Source organism: Akebia trifoliata, chromosome 12, assembly GCF_017979445.1.
Source record: "Akebia trifoliata isolate Shusen 1 chromosome 12, ASM1797944v1, whole genome shotgun sequence".
Lineage (NCBI taxonomy): Eukaryota > Viridiplantae > Streptophyta > Magnoliopsida > Ranunculales > Lardizabalaceae > Akebia > Akebia trifoliata.
This window is the reverse complement of record NC_141386.1, coordinates 17,266,215-17,282,266: the sequence shown is the minus strand read 5'-3', so window position 1 is coordinate 17,282,266 and position 16,052 is coordinate 17,266,215. Positions and strand designations below refer to the sequence as shown.

The 16,052-nt window shown below is 34.4% G+C and overlaps 2 protein-coding genes across 5 annotated transcripts in view; both read left to right on the top strand.

Annotated features, from left to right (window-relative positions):
• LOC147388977 (tubulin-tyrosine ligase) overlaps positions 1–12,687 on the top strand; it is a 30,160-nt gene extending 17,473 nt beyond the window's left edge. Inside the window, exons 11-13 of the mRNA XM_086417898.1 lie at positions 3,091–3,212; positions 12,270–12,344; positions 12,470–12,687. Coding sequence (XP_086274024.1) covers positions 3,091–3,212; positions 12,270–12,344; positions 12,470–12,634 — 362 coding nt within the window. The 3' untranslated portion in view covers positions 12,635–12,687. The remainder of the gene's footprint in view (positions 1–3,090; positions 3,213–12,269; positions 12,345–12,469) is intronic.
• LOC147388978 (clustered mitochondria protein-like) lies at positions 6,223–11,055 on the top strand. 4 transcript variants are annotated; one of them, XR_015170480.1, is made up of 7 exons: positions 6,224–6,694; positions 7,296–7,427; positions 7,548–7,659; positions 7,931–8,014; positions 9,154–9,285; positions 10,618–10,702; positions 10,789–11,055. XR_015170480.1 is itself a non-coding variant. In XM_086417899.1 (6 exons), the coding sequence occupies exons 1-3, from the start codon at positions 6,665–6,667 to the stop codon at positions 7,731–7,733; spliced, it is 348 nt and encodes a 115-aa protein (XP_086274025.1). In that variant the 5' UTR covers positions 6,223–6,664; the 3' UTR covers positions 7,734–7,820; positions 7,931–8,014; positions 9,154–9,285; positions 10,618–11,055. The 4 variants fall into 4 exon arrangements, 3 of the variants coding, with proteins under 3 accessions (XP_086274025.1, XP_086274026.1, XP_086274027.1); XM_086417899.1 differs by having other exon boundaries at positions 6,223–6,694; positions 7,548–7,820; positions 10,618–11,055; XM_086417901.1 differs by having other exon boundaries at positions 6,225–6,694; positions 10,618–11,055.
• Positions 12,688–16,052: the final 3,365 nt, after the last annotated feature.

Genomic DNA, 16,052 nt, shown 5'->3' with positions numbered 1-16,052 from the left:
CATAGAATTGTTGCAATTAATCAAAAGAATTTTATCAAAGGAGAACACTTTACCTGATAGAACCTTCACTGCTAAGAAGATGATCAAGTCTTTGCGTATGAAGCACGAGATTATTTATGCATGTCGTAATGATTGTATACTATACTGGAGAGAAAAAGAAAATAAAGACAATTGTCCTACGTGTGGTGAAAGTAGATGGAAACCGATGAACTCATTGAAGTCAAGAAGCTCACGTATACCTTGGAAAAAGTTGAGATATTTTCCATTAACACCAAGGTTGCAAAAAATGTACAGTGTACCGTGGATTGCAGAAAAGATGACATGGCATGCAAATCCTGACTTAGTATCGAACGTATTAACCATGAATCACCCAAAAGATTCTTCTTATTGGAAATAAGTAAATCGTAAATGGAGTAATTTTGGTGATGAGGCATGTAATATTCGGTTGGGGTTTGCAACTGATGGATTCAATCCTTTTGAAAACAATAATAACTCTTATAGTTGTTGGCCTGTTATGATAGTTCCATACAATCTTCCTCCATCGTTATGCATGGGAAAGGAGTTTACTATCTTAACATTATTGATTCAGGGAAAGAAAGGTCCAGGATACGATATTGATGTCTACTTGCAACCATTGATTGCAGAGTTGAAGGAATTATAGTCCACAGGAATTATAACGTATGACTCTTACACTAAGAGTAGGTTCAGCATGAAAGCAATTTTGTTATGGGCCATACACGATTTTCCAGCATATGGTCATTTGTCAGGTTGTAAGACCGCAGGAAAGTATGATTTCCCTGTATGTAGTGAAAAAACAAAATCAATATGGCTAAAACATGGGAAAAAATTTGCTTAGATGGGGCATAGAAGATTTTTATCAGATTTGAGACATCCATTCAGGAGCCAAAAATCACAATTTAATGGGCATGAGGAATATAGGAAACATCCTCTACGTTTGAGTGGTGTTGAAGTATTGAATAAAATGGAAACCATTCAGACTAACTTCAGAAAGGTAAAAGACAATAAAAAGAAAAGGTCTGCGAATCAGAATGAATCTACTGCATGGTCAAAGAGATCGATCCTTTTTAAATTACCGTATTGGAAGGCACATTAGGATTATCTTTCTAAACATTAATGTAATGCGGTATAATATTAATTCATTCATGCTGATATATGTTTTGTCAATCTATAGGATCTACCTATTCGCCACAATTTGGATGTAATGCATGTGGAAAAAATTGTGACAGAAAATCTCTTAGCAACAATCATGAATACAAAGAATAAGACGAAGGACGGTCTTCAAGCTCGTCAAGACCTAAAGGCTATGAAAATAAGGAAAAAGTTGTGGCCTGTAGAGATGAATGGCAAGTTGACTTATCCAAAAGCCCCTTTCTTATTGTCTCAATCGGAAAAAGAATTAATTTGTATAACTTTGTATCATTTGAAGGTTCCTATTGGATATAGTGTAAATTGGAAACATAATGTGAGTTTAGAGGACAATGAATTCAAGAACCTAAAGTCACATGATTATCACATCCTTATGCAACAATTGTTACCAGTGTTATTGATGCACGCATTCAAGGGTCATAAGCCATTGCGGGCTGCTATTCAACAGCTATCAATATTTTTCAATGTCTTATATTCGAAGATTATTAATCGTGTGGAACTTTCGAAGATGAAAGATCAAATTGTGGAAACACTATGTGTGTTTGAAAAGTACTTTCCTCCTTTTTTTGTTTCCATGACACACCTTGTTATACACTTGGCGGAGGAGGCGCAAGTTTGCGGACCCGTTAGATATCGATAGATGTATCCTTTTGACCAATAAATAAAATTTTAAATTAATGAGTTTATTTTTATAATTAAATTTTGCGTCAATCTGATATATGATTCATGTATTAGGAAGATGAAAATATATAAGCAATATGTGATGAATCAGACATATCCAGAAGGATGTACTACAGAATGTTACCTTATGGATGAATCAATGATGTATGCCATGAATTACATATTCAATGGGGAAAGAGGAAGCCATATGAAAGCGAGGGATACGTTCATGGATGTTGATGGTGAATGTGCTTATTCTATTGATAAAAAGGGGAAGGTTTTTCTTCTTGAAAATGTACAGTACCAGCAAGTGCTCAAATGGGTACTACGTCAATCAATTGAAAATGTTGAGTAGGAAAAGTAAGGAAAATTTTTATTTTACTACATACTTGTTTTGTTATGATGGTTTATAGTTCATAATGTATAAATGTTGCATTTATATGCAGAAATTACACTACCTACGTTCAAAACCACGTATCTAGTTGTCAAACTCAAAGAGGTAATTCAAGAATAGAAAAGCCAATGGATTACATACCTTGGCTTAGACAACAATTACAGAATGAGGAAAACTCTACCTTGAAAAGGCTTGTTGATGGTCCAAAATTTGAAGCTATTTCATATAGTTCATACAAGGTAAATGGGTATGTATTTTGTACAGTGAATTCAGAAATGAACAAAACAACACAGAACAGTGGGGTCTCTATGAAGGCTGTGACTAGCTTCAGGTCAAGTGTTAGGGATAAGAACGTTGTTAATAAAGAAGTTACTTACTATAGAATTGTCAAATAAATCTTAGAGTTGGATTATCATGATTTTAGAATACCTGTATTTTATTGTGATTGGGTTCGTATAGAAGATACAAACGGATATATAGTTGATCTAGAAACGAACTTGATTTATGTTAATTTAGAGAGGTTACAGAGAACTACAAGGGAAGTTGATGATCCATTTATTCTTGCTTCTCAAGCAACTCAAGTATTTTATTGCAAAGATTGTAGTAGGCCTACAGAAGATTGGCATGTTGTCTTGGAAGTTCCAAAGAGATTGGATCTAGATGTTGATTCTTATGAAGATCCCTTAGTATTTAAGGCAAGAATAAATGGAAATTCATCAGCATCATTACTACAAGAAGATATCATAGAATACAATAACATGGATGAAGATGAATGAAAATGTTTGTAAGCATGAATTTAATTTATTTATTTTTATTGTCATTGCCTTTATTTAAATTACTTGACTTGAAAATACTATTTGTGATTCCAGCACTATGTCATTTGGCCGATCATCATCCGCTCCTAATACGGCATCGGCATCCGCATCCGCATCAGTATCAGCATCCGCATCCGCATCAACATCCGCATCTGCATCTATATCTACGATTGAGAGTATGTATAAATGGTGAATATATTGTATTCATTTGTTCAGTATTTGTTATCACGTTTTTGTTAATTCTTTTCATTTTTCATAGGTGGGCTTATCCAAGTTCAATTCAATCTAAATGGGCAACCAATCAGTCCTAACTCATCTCAATTATGCACTACTATTGGGCGGGTAGCAAAGACACATGTGCCACTTATATATGATAGGTGGACTAATGTGCCTACTAAGCTCAAGGAACAAATTTGGGAGTCTATCAGTGTTAGTGCATGTGTATTAAATGATTTATTTTTACTTGTAAATTGTAACTATGACTTATTACAAATATAACACATTTTATTTAATTTTCTTTGTAAGGCACCTATCAAATTCAAAAATGGCATAAGGATTGGGTAGTCAAAAAAGCAAACTTATGTTGGAAAGAATGGAAAAGTAATCTCCATCGGAACGTATATGATAAATATCCAACGGATGCGGAAAGGAAAAAACATGTACCTCATTACGTGAGAAAAGAAGATTGGGAGTGGTTTGTCGACTTCAACTCGACACCTGAGGGCTAAGCTTTGAGGGCGACTGGGAAGCGTGTTAGACAAGAAAATAAAAACACTCATACCTTTGGTAGAAAGGGACAAGCCCGGCATGCTGATAAATTGGTAAGTTTAATATCATGTTAGGAATGAAATATGTATATATTGTTCATTTACATATTTGACTGTTTCATTTATAGAGTAAAGAAGATCCTCATAAGGAGATTACCAGGACAGACATATACATTGCCAGCCATGCCAAAAGCCAACAAATGGTGAAAATAATTTATTTATTTATTTTCATGATTTTCTTGAACACCTCTTTGTTCTAATGTTTGACTGATCTGTGTTATATATATATTTTGAATTCATCTTGTAATCTGAATATGAGCACTTCAGCATTGAAATTGACACTTCAACATTATTGAAATTGACCCCAAGACTTGACTTGACTTCAATTATTGTTATGATACACTTCAGCATTATTGTTAGTATAGTTGATTGGCAGAATTGGCTTGATTTACTTCAATTATAGTGCACATTGTACATTATTTCTCTTTAGTGGAGCTATGGAATTGGTGGCGGCTGTGTTGGTGGTGGTCTCTGTGTTGGGGGAGGATATGTAATTGGTGGTGGTTTATGTGTGGGGGGAGGGTATGTAATTGGTGGTGGTTTATGTAGTAAAGAAGATAATAAAGATAAAAAGAAGCGAAGAAGTTTCTATAGTCTTTCTGAAAAAAGAGTTTACGACTTCCAATTACCGATGCCCATCAACATATACTGCCAAGGTTCAGGTTATGGATGGCTTATAATGGTGGAAGAGAGTTTGGATGTTCATCTATTAAATCCTTTTTTGTCGTCAATTAACAATAATAATAAGATCCAACTTCCTCCGGTTACAACTTTAGAAATCACAAAGAAGGATGTTGAGATACTGGGATATGATGATGTAATTGGCACTGAATGGCTCCTATCTAAGGTCGTTCTATCTGCCAACCCATCTTCAATCTCTGACTATCTAGTTATGGTGATCTATGGTGCATGTACAACATTAGGCTTTTACAAGGCTGATAACAAAGCTTGGACTTCCATAAAAGGAGAATGGAATGGATTTGAAGATTTTATATATTTCAAAGGCCAATTACTTGCTCTCCATTGATCTGGACTCCTTGTGGATTGTGATATTGATTCTTGGACCTAATATGTTCTAGTTATTCTTGTAATGTGTTTATTAGCCAATTTAAACTCTGTTATTGGATTGGATTCTTTGCCTCCCAATCTCTCATTGGTGAAATTTTTGATATATAAAACGTTATGTTTTTAAAATAAATTTGGATTACAAATTAAGATTTCTCTTTGTTGGTATGCTTAATGTTGTGGATTCTTAATTTTTGTGGCATAATAGAAAATGACATTAACAATGAGGACACATATGTAGCAATGGCAATCTGGGTTACTGTGAGAGCTCAGGTTATGGTTACAGTTTCTTGGACTAGTTCAACCATAGAGGTTCATGATTTAACCTGTTATTGAAAGCTGATTTGAGAAAATCAATATTGAAATTCAATATTTTCAGGGATGTTTAAGACGATATTAGTGATACTACAGGCTTGGCAGATCCAGATGTCTGTAACTGTTGAAAGATCATGCATGAGTTCACATGAATATATTTATTGGACACTTCACAAGTCTGTAAAAGTTATTTTGTCATGTGTTTGTTTGATCCCTGTTTGAACATTATAGAAATTCCTACAAAAACATGTCTCCCACTTTCAAAGCCTTATCCCAAGGATCTTGGGATTTGTTAAATGGATATTTTTTATCCATTTTACTCTATTCAAAGCTACATCTTCTACTATTGAAAATGTGTTTGTATTCACTTTTTGAATCTTCATGACCTTTAGTTGGAATCTTTGACTTGAATATTTCTTCTAAAAGGGGCTTTAATCCGCTTTAGTTAAACACACCCAAATCATTTCAAACAATTTTCTCTTCGTTTATCATCTATTGGAACTATTATTACATTTTATTTTCTAATTTTATCTTTCCTAATGGCACTCCTCCATCTCAACATTTTCATCTTTACAATACTAAATTTATAAACACAATGTTTTTGGACCATACAACATTGCCAACTTCATCAAAACATAACTGATTATGACCCTTTTCATATCGAAACTCAATGCTTTGTGTGTTGTGGGTGTGTATGTGTCCAAAGAGGCTAGTGCTGACCTTTCAGCAGCATAACTGATCGTCGGTTGGCCTCACTTTAAACTAAAGTATAGACCTAATTGAAAGATGGAAGTGTGTCACGTCTAAGTATCTGAACCCTTATAAACTCAAACTGGCACTACATGAAAACAGTGAAACATGAACAAAATTATAAAACGGATTTTATCCGTTTCTAATTAAAAACGTTTAAACCGTTTTACCTAATAAAGCCGTTTTTCCCGTCTCATTTCCCGTCTCATTATTGGGAACGAACGACTCATTCTCTCGATCTCTCGCTCTCTCAGTCTCTCTCTCTCTCTCTCTCTCTGATCTCTTGCTCTCTCTCTCTCGATCTCTCGCTCTCTCAGTTGATCTCTCTCTCTCTGATCTCTCGTTCTCTCTCTCTCTGATCTCTCGCTCTCTCAGTCGATCTCTCTCTCTCTCTCACTCTCATTCTCTCTCACTCGGTCTCTCGGTCGATCTCTCGCTCTCTCAGTCGAGAAGGCACATCTTGCTCTCTCATGGGTTAGATTTTCGTTTTACTGCTTTTTACATTTTGATATTCTCTCCGGTAATTTTTAATCTATAATTTCGATATTTTTTTTTGCATTAAAAGCCCTAATTTTCCCCAAATTTTCGATTTTTTTGAGGATCTATGGATGATTAGTTGTAGAGATTTGAAGATAATTGTTTCTAATCTTTCTTCCTAGAGCTAGATTTATATGGATCACGCTGAGTTGAACACGGAGCAGGTATGTAATCGAATTGTGCTTCGCTTCAATTTATTTTGTGATTTCTGATTATGATTCACTTTGTTAAGTTCTTCATCTAAACTCTCAAAAAACTCTTTCACCTTTTCAATCCAAATTAAAATCAAATCGAAGCAAACTATGGGATTGAAGTTAAATCAGTTTGAATTTTGATTCCGATTTCAAATAAAAATTATAATTTTTTTACTTCATCTTCTTCAGAAAATAACTGAACAAGCTCTGTTTGATACAATAACTGAACAAGCTCTGGTTGTTACAGTAAAATCTTGATTAATTTTTCCTTTTTTTTTTTTTGTTTGTTTGTAATATTTATATATATGGGGATGCAGTTTTACTGTGTCCATCAATCTACAAGTCTTCTTAGAATGTGTTTAACACTATCTTTAGATTTTGTTATAATATATATTGCAGTATTATAAATAATTGCATTTCTATTTGATGTTTTTTCCAAGGTTATCATGTTCGGCACCAACACATATTTTCTTGTCTATCTGACAAACATTGTATCTATAATTTGTACTCAACTGCCTACCTCTTAATTATTTTACGCACATTAAGAGTTACTTTGTAATGGTTTTCGCAGTATACAACAAGTGGGGATATTAAGGCTGTCCAAGAATGTGATTCTGCACTTGCTGAAAATGGTGTATTGTCAGAGGAAATACTTTTGAACTCTAATGTATTTACCGAATTTAAGTTGGCTGGGAGTCGAGAAGTAAGTCTTGTTATTTTAAGTTATTAACTATGTGATGATGCTTCCTTTTGATTTCACCTTTGTAATTCTAATAGACTTCCAATTTTCTATTCTCTTATCTAACCCCTTCGTATTTATTAGGAGGTAACTGCTGATGAAGATAGTGTGAGGAAGGTTTGTTTGTATCTTAAAGATGAAGTGATCCCTAAGTTTGTTCAAGATCTTTGCACGCTTGAGGTTTTACCCATGGATGGTCAGATATTAACTGAAGCATTACATTTTCATGGAATTAATTTCTGTTATATTGGAAAAGCAAGCATTAGCTGAATATGTGGACGTTCCTTGTGCATAAAGGACATGTTTTTTAACTGCCTTTTTCCATGCATTTCCTCTTAAGCTGTAGAAATTAGGAAAGTAAGCCTTTCTTAATTCCAATTTGAAGATTTGTTATATTTCTTTCTTTTTTCTTTTTTAATCTAATCGCTACTTTGTTCTTTCTGATGAGTCTGAATCATGTTCTCCAGATAGCTGATATGACTAGGCATTTACCTCGTATTTGGGATCTTTGTGTTGTCGAAATTGTTAGGTCTGCAAAACACATTCTCAAGGTGAACCTTCTTATCTGCTTAACTATTTATTTTCTTGAAGTTCTTTCTACAATTTTGAGATATTGGGTTTGAACTTTTACCATTGCACATTTAGTTGCAGTAAAAATCTGAAATGTTGCCATTGCATGTAAATAGAATGTAACTTCATTCAATAAATCGTCCATGTTTAAAATTTGAAAGTAAAAAAATATTTGAAACTTGAAAGTAAAAATATGGTGTTTTGGTGCCAATTTTTAATGCTCTCAACCCTGCTTTTTCTACATACTATGCTGCTTTTACAATAAACAGGTTGTCCGATCAATATACAATATTTCTTTGCTTAGAGCCTAGCACCCACCTAATGGTATATTATCAATCCACCAGATAATCGGTGGTGGCAAAGGTAAAAATGTGGCAGATTTTGAGATTTTGATGTTGGAATCCGATTATATATATATCTTTTCTTGTATTTAGATGGATGCAATTTCTAGCAAACTGAAAAACAAGACCTAAATTAAAGTTCTATCATCTCAATTATTATTGGTTTATCGTTTCATTCTTAAATTCCAAATTAGAATCTAGAACCGGGATCTAAAATCCAGAATCAACTCCTTTGTCATCAAATCAAGCCACTGTTTAGAATATGTATTCCCATGGTTTTTCCATGGTCCATTTAATTCTCTATTTTTAAAGCTTCTATTTACTTTAATATATATCACACTCAATAACATACCAGATTAGTTATGGATTAACCGATCTAAAAGGGCTCTGATCATATAAAATTTGAGAAGGTATTTAGATTACATTATATATTTTATATATCAAAACAGATTTTATCCAATTCTGACTCGATCCAAATGTTTATCAGATGGGATTTGGATCATTATTGAGATCTTTGACAAGAATCCAATTCGATTTATTCGATCAGATTTGGGTCTGCTCCAATATTGGTCCCAGATTGATTTAGACCCAATCCATTGACAGCTTTAGTTTGTTAAGGAAGGGCAGCAATGAGCAATTTGCCTTCACTTCTCTTCACTTTTAGATCTTCTTTTATTATATATAGAACTTCTCTTCACTTTTTTAAGTTGATTTGACTTACTAATGCTGTATTAAGCTTTGAACAAATGATTTACCTTTTTTAACGTTGTGGTGCGTAGAATCAATGAACAACACCAATAAGAAGAAAAGACCAGCAGTGATAATAGTCATCATATCAATAGCGTCATCTATACTTCTCTTGGGTTTGGTGATTGGGTGCATTATTTGGAAAATAAGGAGAAAGAAAGAAGGTAAAATCATTCTCAACACTTACAAAAATCTTCTATACTTGAAACAGAACTCCTGTTCGTATCATTATCATTAATGTCACACTGCAATTAAAGTATCATTTCTATAAAGACTTCTCTTCCTTTTACTACTTTTGCTTTCATTGCTTTCTTTAATGTCACACTGCAATTAAAGTATCATTTTTGCAATTAAGTTCTGATTGTTTAGTTGGCATGCTTGTAATCTATTTTTCTCATGATTGATTTTGCACGTGTTCTCTTTGGGTTCAATCTAAGGTGTCGTTTGTCCAATCTCTCTTAGATATGGTTTAGAAAAATAATGTAAAGTTGTTTGAATCTCATTTCTTGGATTTTCATGATTTCAAATCTACTTGAAGTGTCGAAAGAGATATATTTACTTTTGTTTCTATATTGTGGAGTCATTGTGCTTATGTTTATTTTTTACAATTGTTCTTCTTTTAAATAAAACAAATCACAGCACTGCACTCGACTCCACAACACAACACAACATAAATCAGTAACTATATGGTGAGACCCTTAAGTCCATTTATTGGATAGGCAAGATAACTCAAGACAATTGAATCTTGTCTGGAGATCTCATCGGGGTTGGGAGTCCTAATCCACAGTGCCATGTGCCCCACAAGTACTACAGATGTAGGGAGGGCAGATTTGACTCATTGATTGAAGTTTTCCCCCCTTTTTTGTGCTTTATTTTTTGTGGAAACATGCACATTCATTGAACTTCGTTGTTTACTCTCTAGATGGGTAATGCTGCAATAGCTTGCCCGCCTCGTTTCCCATATGTTGATTTTGAACCCAAAATTTTAGCCAATCATATCTATCTGGGCTTGGTCCTGTAATCCCCGCAGATAATTATCATCCTCCATATGTTGATTTTGTACCCCAACTTTTAGCCGGTCATATCTAATATGAGCTTGGTCATGTAATTCCCAAGGAAAATTAGCTATTCATGTAAGGCTGAACAGATCTCGAACATTAATCCCTGGAGCAGAACATTCAGGCAGTTTTAAGAGTAAAGCAGAGAACATGTTTATAAAAGAAGAATTAAAGAAACATAGGTGCTATCCATTTTATGGGACTAAACAGGTGATGGGTTTTGATGGTTGTCCTTCCGTTGCTCGACTGGGGCATTTGAGATTTCATGAGATAAAAGATGGATCATACGAAGGTTTCTCTCAATAATATGTCAGGTAACTGTATTGTTATGTTGTAAACTTGTATGCTAGAGGGTGGGTATGCGTGTTATTTTTATTTATGTTTTGTGATGGTCAAATTTCTTCAAATGTTACCTAATATTTGCATTCTATTATATAGGCGAAGAAATCGTTATGTTTCCCCACGACGCTTTTCACCAACACCAAGGCGACGTATAATCAAAATCTTGGAAGACATGCTTCAGGTATACAAGTTGCACTATGATCAGTCTATTTGTTTGTTAAGGGAACTACTCAAATCATTGTTCTTCTGTGGGATTTGGGTTTTTAGATCTCAAACACTCCTTTGAAGGTGTAATGTGGTGACACGAAGGGCTGCTTGATTGGCAACTGCGGACATTGTGGGGATCTTAAAGAAGATAGGGAGAGATGGGAGTGATGTCATTGCTTCCTTGTAGGCACCTGTGCTTGTGTAACAATTGTGAAAGGGTTTATCGATGCATTGTAATTTTGGATTTGTAAATTATGACTCATTGTAATTCTTTGTGTATAAATTAATGTGATAGAGAACCTCGATGTTCTCTATTTGGGTTTATTTTGACCGTGGGTTATAGGTGCGTAAAAAAAAAACCAAATTTTTTTTTTAAAGTTTAGATATCACTTTATGATCATTTTAGACATCGGGTTGTAACCGATGTCTAAAGTCTCAGATTTAGGACATCAGATTTTAAAAGCGATGTCTAAGATAGTTTATTACAGGCGTGTGTTTTGTAATATAAACGCGGATTTTGAACGGTTGTTAGCCGTTCCATATTTGGACTTCTGGAACGGTTTTTCACCGTTCCAAATCCTGTGATATAAAACGGCTTCCAGCCGTTTAAATTCATTAACGACGCCTCGATTAGAGACGGTCAGTGAACCGTTTCATAGTAGGTTAGGAACGGTTTATAACCGTTCCTAATTTCCATATTTTTTGTAGTGTTGGGGTTCAAACTAGCAAGAAACTCAAATATACATTCTTTTTCCACATCTTGCTTGTATGCCACTACATCTTCCTATACACTTAGGTTTGTAGATTTAAAATGATCCTATTTTTCCCACATGCTACTGAGTTCAGAATGGTAGAGTTCATGAATGGATCTACACTTGTTGCTTGGGGAATACCACCATTCCCCGTATCAGCCCAACTCACTTGATGACATCCCTCATAGATTGATCACTTCAATCTTGGAACACAAGAAACAAAAAACAGAGAAAAAGGGAGGGAGAAGTTTAAATAGAGAAAGTAGGTCAGAGAGCTTGAGGAGGAAAAAGGGTGAGGGTTCTTCATTTAAGGGAAAACCTTTGGAATGGAAGAAAGTTTGACTAAAGAAAGTGAGTACTTTTTTTTTTCCACAGAGACCAATATTTGGTCATAGAGTAGTAGATTGAGTGTGATATTGAAAGGTCCAACTTCCCAGTCCCTTCAAACTTGCTGACTCCTCAAATTCTCCAAACAATAGTTCTAAAACTTGGCCACTCGGCAAGTCATTCCAGTCTTTGGAAACTATTAGGTGAGATGTCCAATGTGAATTCTCTTGCCACCCCATCCACTATGAAGTATCCTGTCTTTTGGGATGAGATTAGTCCTTACCTGATTGTTGTTGTTCATGAATAACTTTATGTGATTTAATTAGTTCAATTGGTTTTTGTTTTTTGTGGGTCTTCTCTAATCATGTTGAGAAACAAATCAAATTTAAAGGGATTTGTTTTGTTTTATTTTTTTTAATAGTTGTTATTCTTTATATTTCTTAATTATTATTTATTTTACAGGAGGCCATCAATAGAATGATTGCTAATGACCCTTCTAATAAACATAACGATCTAGACCATGACCCTGTGGCTGTGGTATGTGCATTATTTTAATTAGGATATTTTGTAATTATAATATAATGTTGTGTAGTAGGCATTGATATTAGTAAGTATGATATCATATCGTTAGTAGGTATTGATATTATACACTTTTTGTACAGGTTTGTGGTCCTGATATTCGGGGTCGTGTTCGGGGAATGGGTTCAGGTGTTTCCAAGACTTCCGTGCGTGCTTCAATTCCTTACAAGCAAGCCTTGGTGTATGAGACGACAATCCTTCATAATAGAGTGGATAAGTTGACGGAAGCGGTGCAAAAGATGAATTAGACTTTACAACAATCAAAATTTTCAACAAGAACACCAATGCGGTCTTCCACCAATCTCGGCAGTTTTTCACAGGTATAACATTGGCATTTTACTTTTGATAGATGAGTGAACTACTATTGTTGCAATGATATTATCTACATTATTTTATAGGTAAGGCCTGATTCTCCACATCATGAGTCACATTCTAATCCACCAAACATACAGACAGGTCCTTGTAAGGTGAATCGCTTACAACGACCACATGATTGTGTTGTCGAAGGAAGAGTGATAGGTGCATCTAATGTAGATTCAGATAGTTACGATATTCTTATAGATGAGGTCCTTGATGGGAATGTGATTCTAAAGAGTGGAGAAGGAACATTCGCTGATTTGACATGCGGTGATATTATTAATCGGCCCAAATTTCGAATAACGTTTTACTGAACAGAGGTACTTTTCTTACTTTATATGGTAGATAGACACTAAACATAAAAAATTATAATAAAATAATTAAATGTTTGACAATGATAGTTATGAGAACTCTTTTATTTTGTAATTTGGTATATTCATCTTTCTTGCATAATTACTTGGATTGCTTTAGGTAGTCGGTGTCATTACTATATATCTGACAATGTTTTTTAATTTTTCAATCACAGATTTCGACAATATGTCGCAAGAAGTAGGAATGTATATTATCCTTAAGAATCGCTGCGTCATTCTTCCAAGGACCGAGAAAGACATATGTTGGTTTTGATTTCTACAAGTGAAGTGAAGTGAAGTTGGTAGAAGATATTTTTTGAGAAACTTCTTTAAACATTGGGATGTATATTAAAATCGACACCATGAAAACGGGGCATGTTGGACTATGATAGCACATGTAAAATTTGAATGAACATGGTTTCCATTTGAAAAATGTAAAGTTTTGTTTTTTTGGTGTATTTATTTATTTTGTCAGATTTTAATTTACTGTCCAGTGAAAATTGTCATTTTCTTTTTAGGTGAAAAATAATAAAAATAACAAACAATGCGGGTTAAATAAAAAAAAAAATTTTGACAAAAAACGACAGCTTTAAGCCGTCGTTTATATCTACTAATTAAATTTAAAAGCGACAAAAAAAATAACGGGTTTGAGCCGTCATTGTTTTTTGACAGACTATGACCGTCGTTTTTTACAACACTTTGTTAACACGTGCCAACCGTCGTTCACTAAAAACGACTTCGTTATTTACAACTGCTCTTGCGACGGCGGGGGCCGTCATTTTTCTTAAAAAACGACGGCTTTGGCCCGTCGTTTTTTGTGAAATATGACGTAGTGAGTAGAAGTTGAAGAAGGTAAGGCTCTCAGATATTATTCTGATGGGGGTTAGTTTGAAATTATCCTATTTAACACTTACGATTCGTTAATGGCTGTCCAAGGTATTCATGATGAATGGAACTCGCCATGGTGATTAATAGGCCTCGTCAGAGAGATCAGAAAAGCTATGTTGAGCTTTGAATCAGTTGTGTTGGAGTTTGCTTGGTGTGAATCTAATAGAGCAGCTGATTGGTTGGCAAGGAAGGATGCTTTAACTGGAAATTTCTTTGTTTTAGATTTCTCAAATGTTCTTGTGGAATTGTATAATGTCCTCTTGGTGGATCACATTGTTTGTTTTCAGCATTGTACAACTTTTTTCTGAAGAAGCTGAGACGATGATAATTCGAGATGAAAAGTTAGGAGCTGAGATGGACATAGTTGGATTAGATGAAAAACTGGAAGATGAAAAGTTAGGAGCTGATTAAGTTGATGGAAGTTGATTAACTCGAGAAAATGTCGACAACCGCCATGTCAGCAACTGTTGTCCTTGGAGTTTGCGATAACAAAGTAGGGGCACCTGTATTGGTATTTGTATGTTTTTTAGGTAATGGGGTTAAAAGTAGAAAAAAAAAATTTGTAGTGAGCTTCTTGGTATCCTGAATCAACAAGACATGAAAAGAGAAATTGTAGTGAGCTTCTTGGTATCCTACTATCCTGGATTCAAACTCTCAATCCATTCCTTGTCTTTTAAAAGGAAGGTAGCATTCTCATAAGAGGTGTGCATATGTTATATTTTTGAAATATTAAACCTCGGTAAGTCCTTGAATTATTGGAGAGAAAAATCATTGCTAAGCTGATAAGTCAATGCCATTACATCATGGGGGCGGTTTAAGGGACATATGTAAAACCATATGTAAAAACAATGGTTTGTCAAAACATGGGTTAGAGGTTTGGATTGAGCTAATTTTTTGCGAGGATGGTCACTAAGATTGTAAGATCATCCTCACAAAAAATCAGCTCAATCTGAAATTTCTAAATCCATCAAAAGTGATTTACAAATTATTGACAAAAATTGGTAAATAATCGACGGTCCACATTCTAAATCACTTTTAATGGGGTTAAAAGCTTCAGATTGGACTGATTATTTTTTTTCGGATGATCTTCCCATAATAGAGATCATCCTCACAAAAACTCAGCTCAATCCGAAACTTCTAACCTATATTTTGAAATTTTATTAATGTTACATTGTTTTTACATATGTTTTTTCATATGTCCCTTGATCCTGATCCTTACATCATATGTAGTTCTCCCGCAATTTTCTTTTTTCTCCTGATAAGAAACATTATTCAAAGGAACCATATTCAAATGTTTGATAAATTTAAAAACATAAAAAATACTACATCTTTCACACTGAAATAGATTTTCAGATTATATAATTTGACTCCACTTTATACTATCAATGTATTTAATTGAAAATCGGCAAACTCATTCAAAATGATAAAATTTTAAAAGAGCAGTTCCAAAGTGATTTCTTACGATACTACACTCAACATTGCACCGACATTGCATCGTGCAGATAGCTATAACGGGATACATGGGGAAAATCTTTGGTTATGTCACTACGTCATATTTCACTAAAAACGACGGGCCAAAGCCATCGTTTTTTAAGAACAATGACGGCCCCCGCCGTCGCAAGAACCGTTGTAAATAACGATGTCATTTTTAGTGAACGACGGTTGGCATGCGTCAACAAAATGTTGTGAAAAACGACGGTCATAGTCTGTCAAAATAAAATGAGTTTGAACATGAATTTGATAAAATGCTCATGAGACATCATGCAACAGGATTGCAACAACATAGATTACAACCAAGCCAGGAGTGTGGCACCTAACAAACAAAAATAGCGATTAGATACCATGTCATAAACACACTAGAAAATAAAATAAAATAAAATAAAAACGATTCTATAGCAACACCAAGATTTGCTAACACCACCCTAATTCATAGAAAAAAAGAAAAAAAAAATTGTCATTTCAGGCCACCAATGCCAACAAAAGTATTAGCAGAAACATCAATCGATAGCATAGATTATCTCACCAAAACAAAGTGGCACACTAAACCATATTCAACATGTAGAGAAAGACA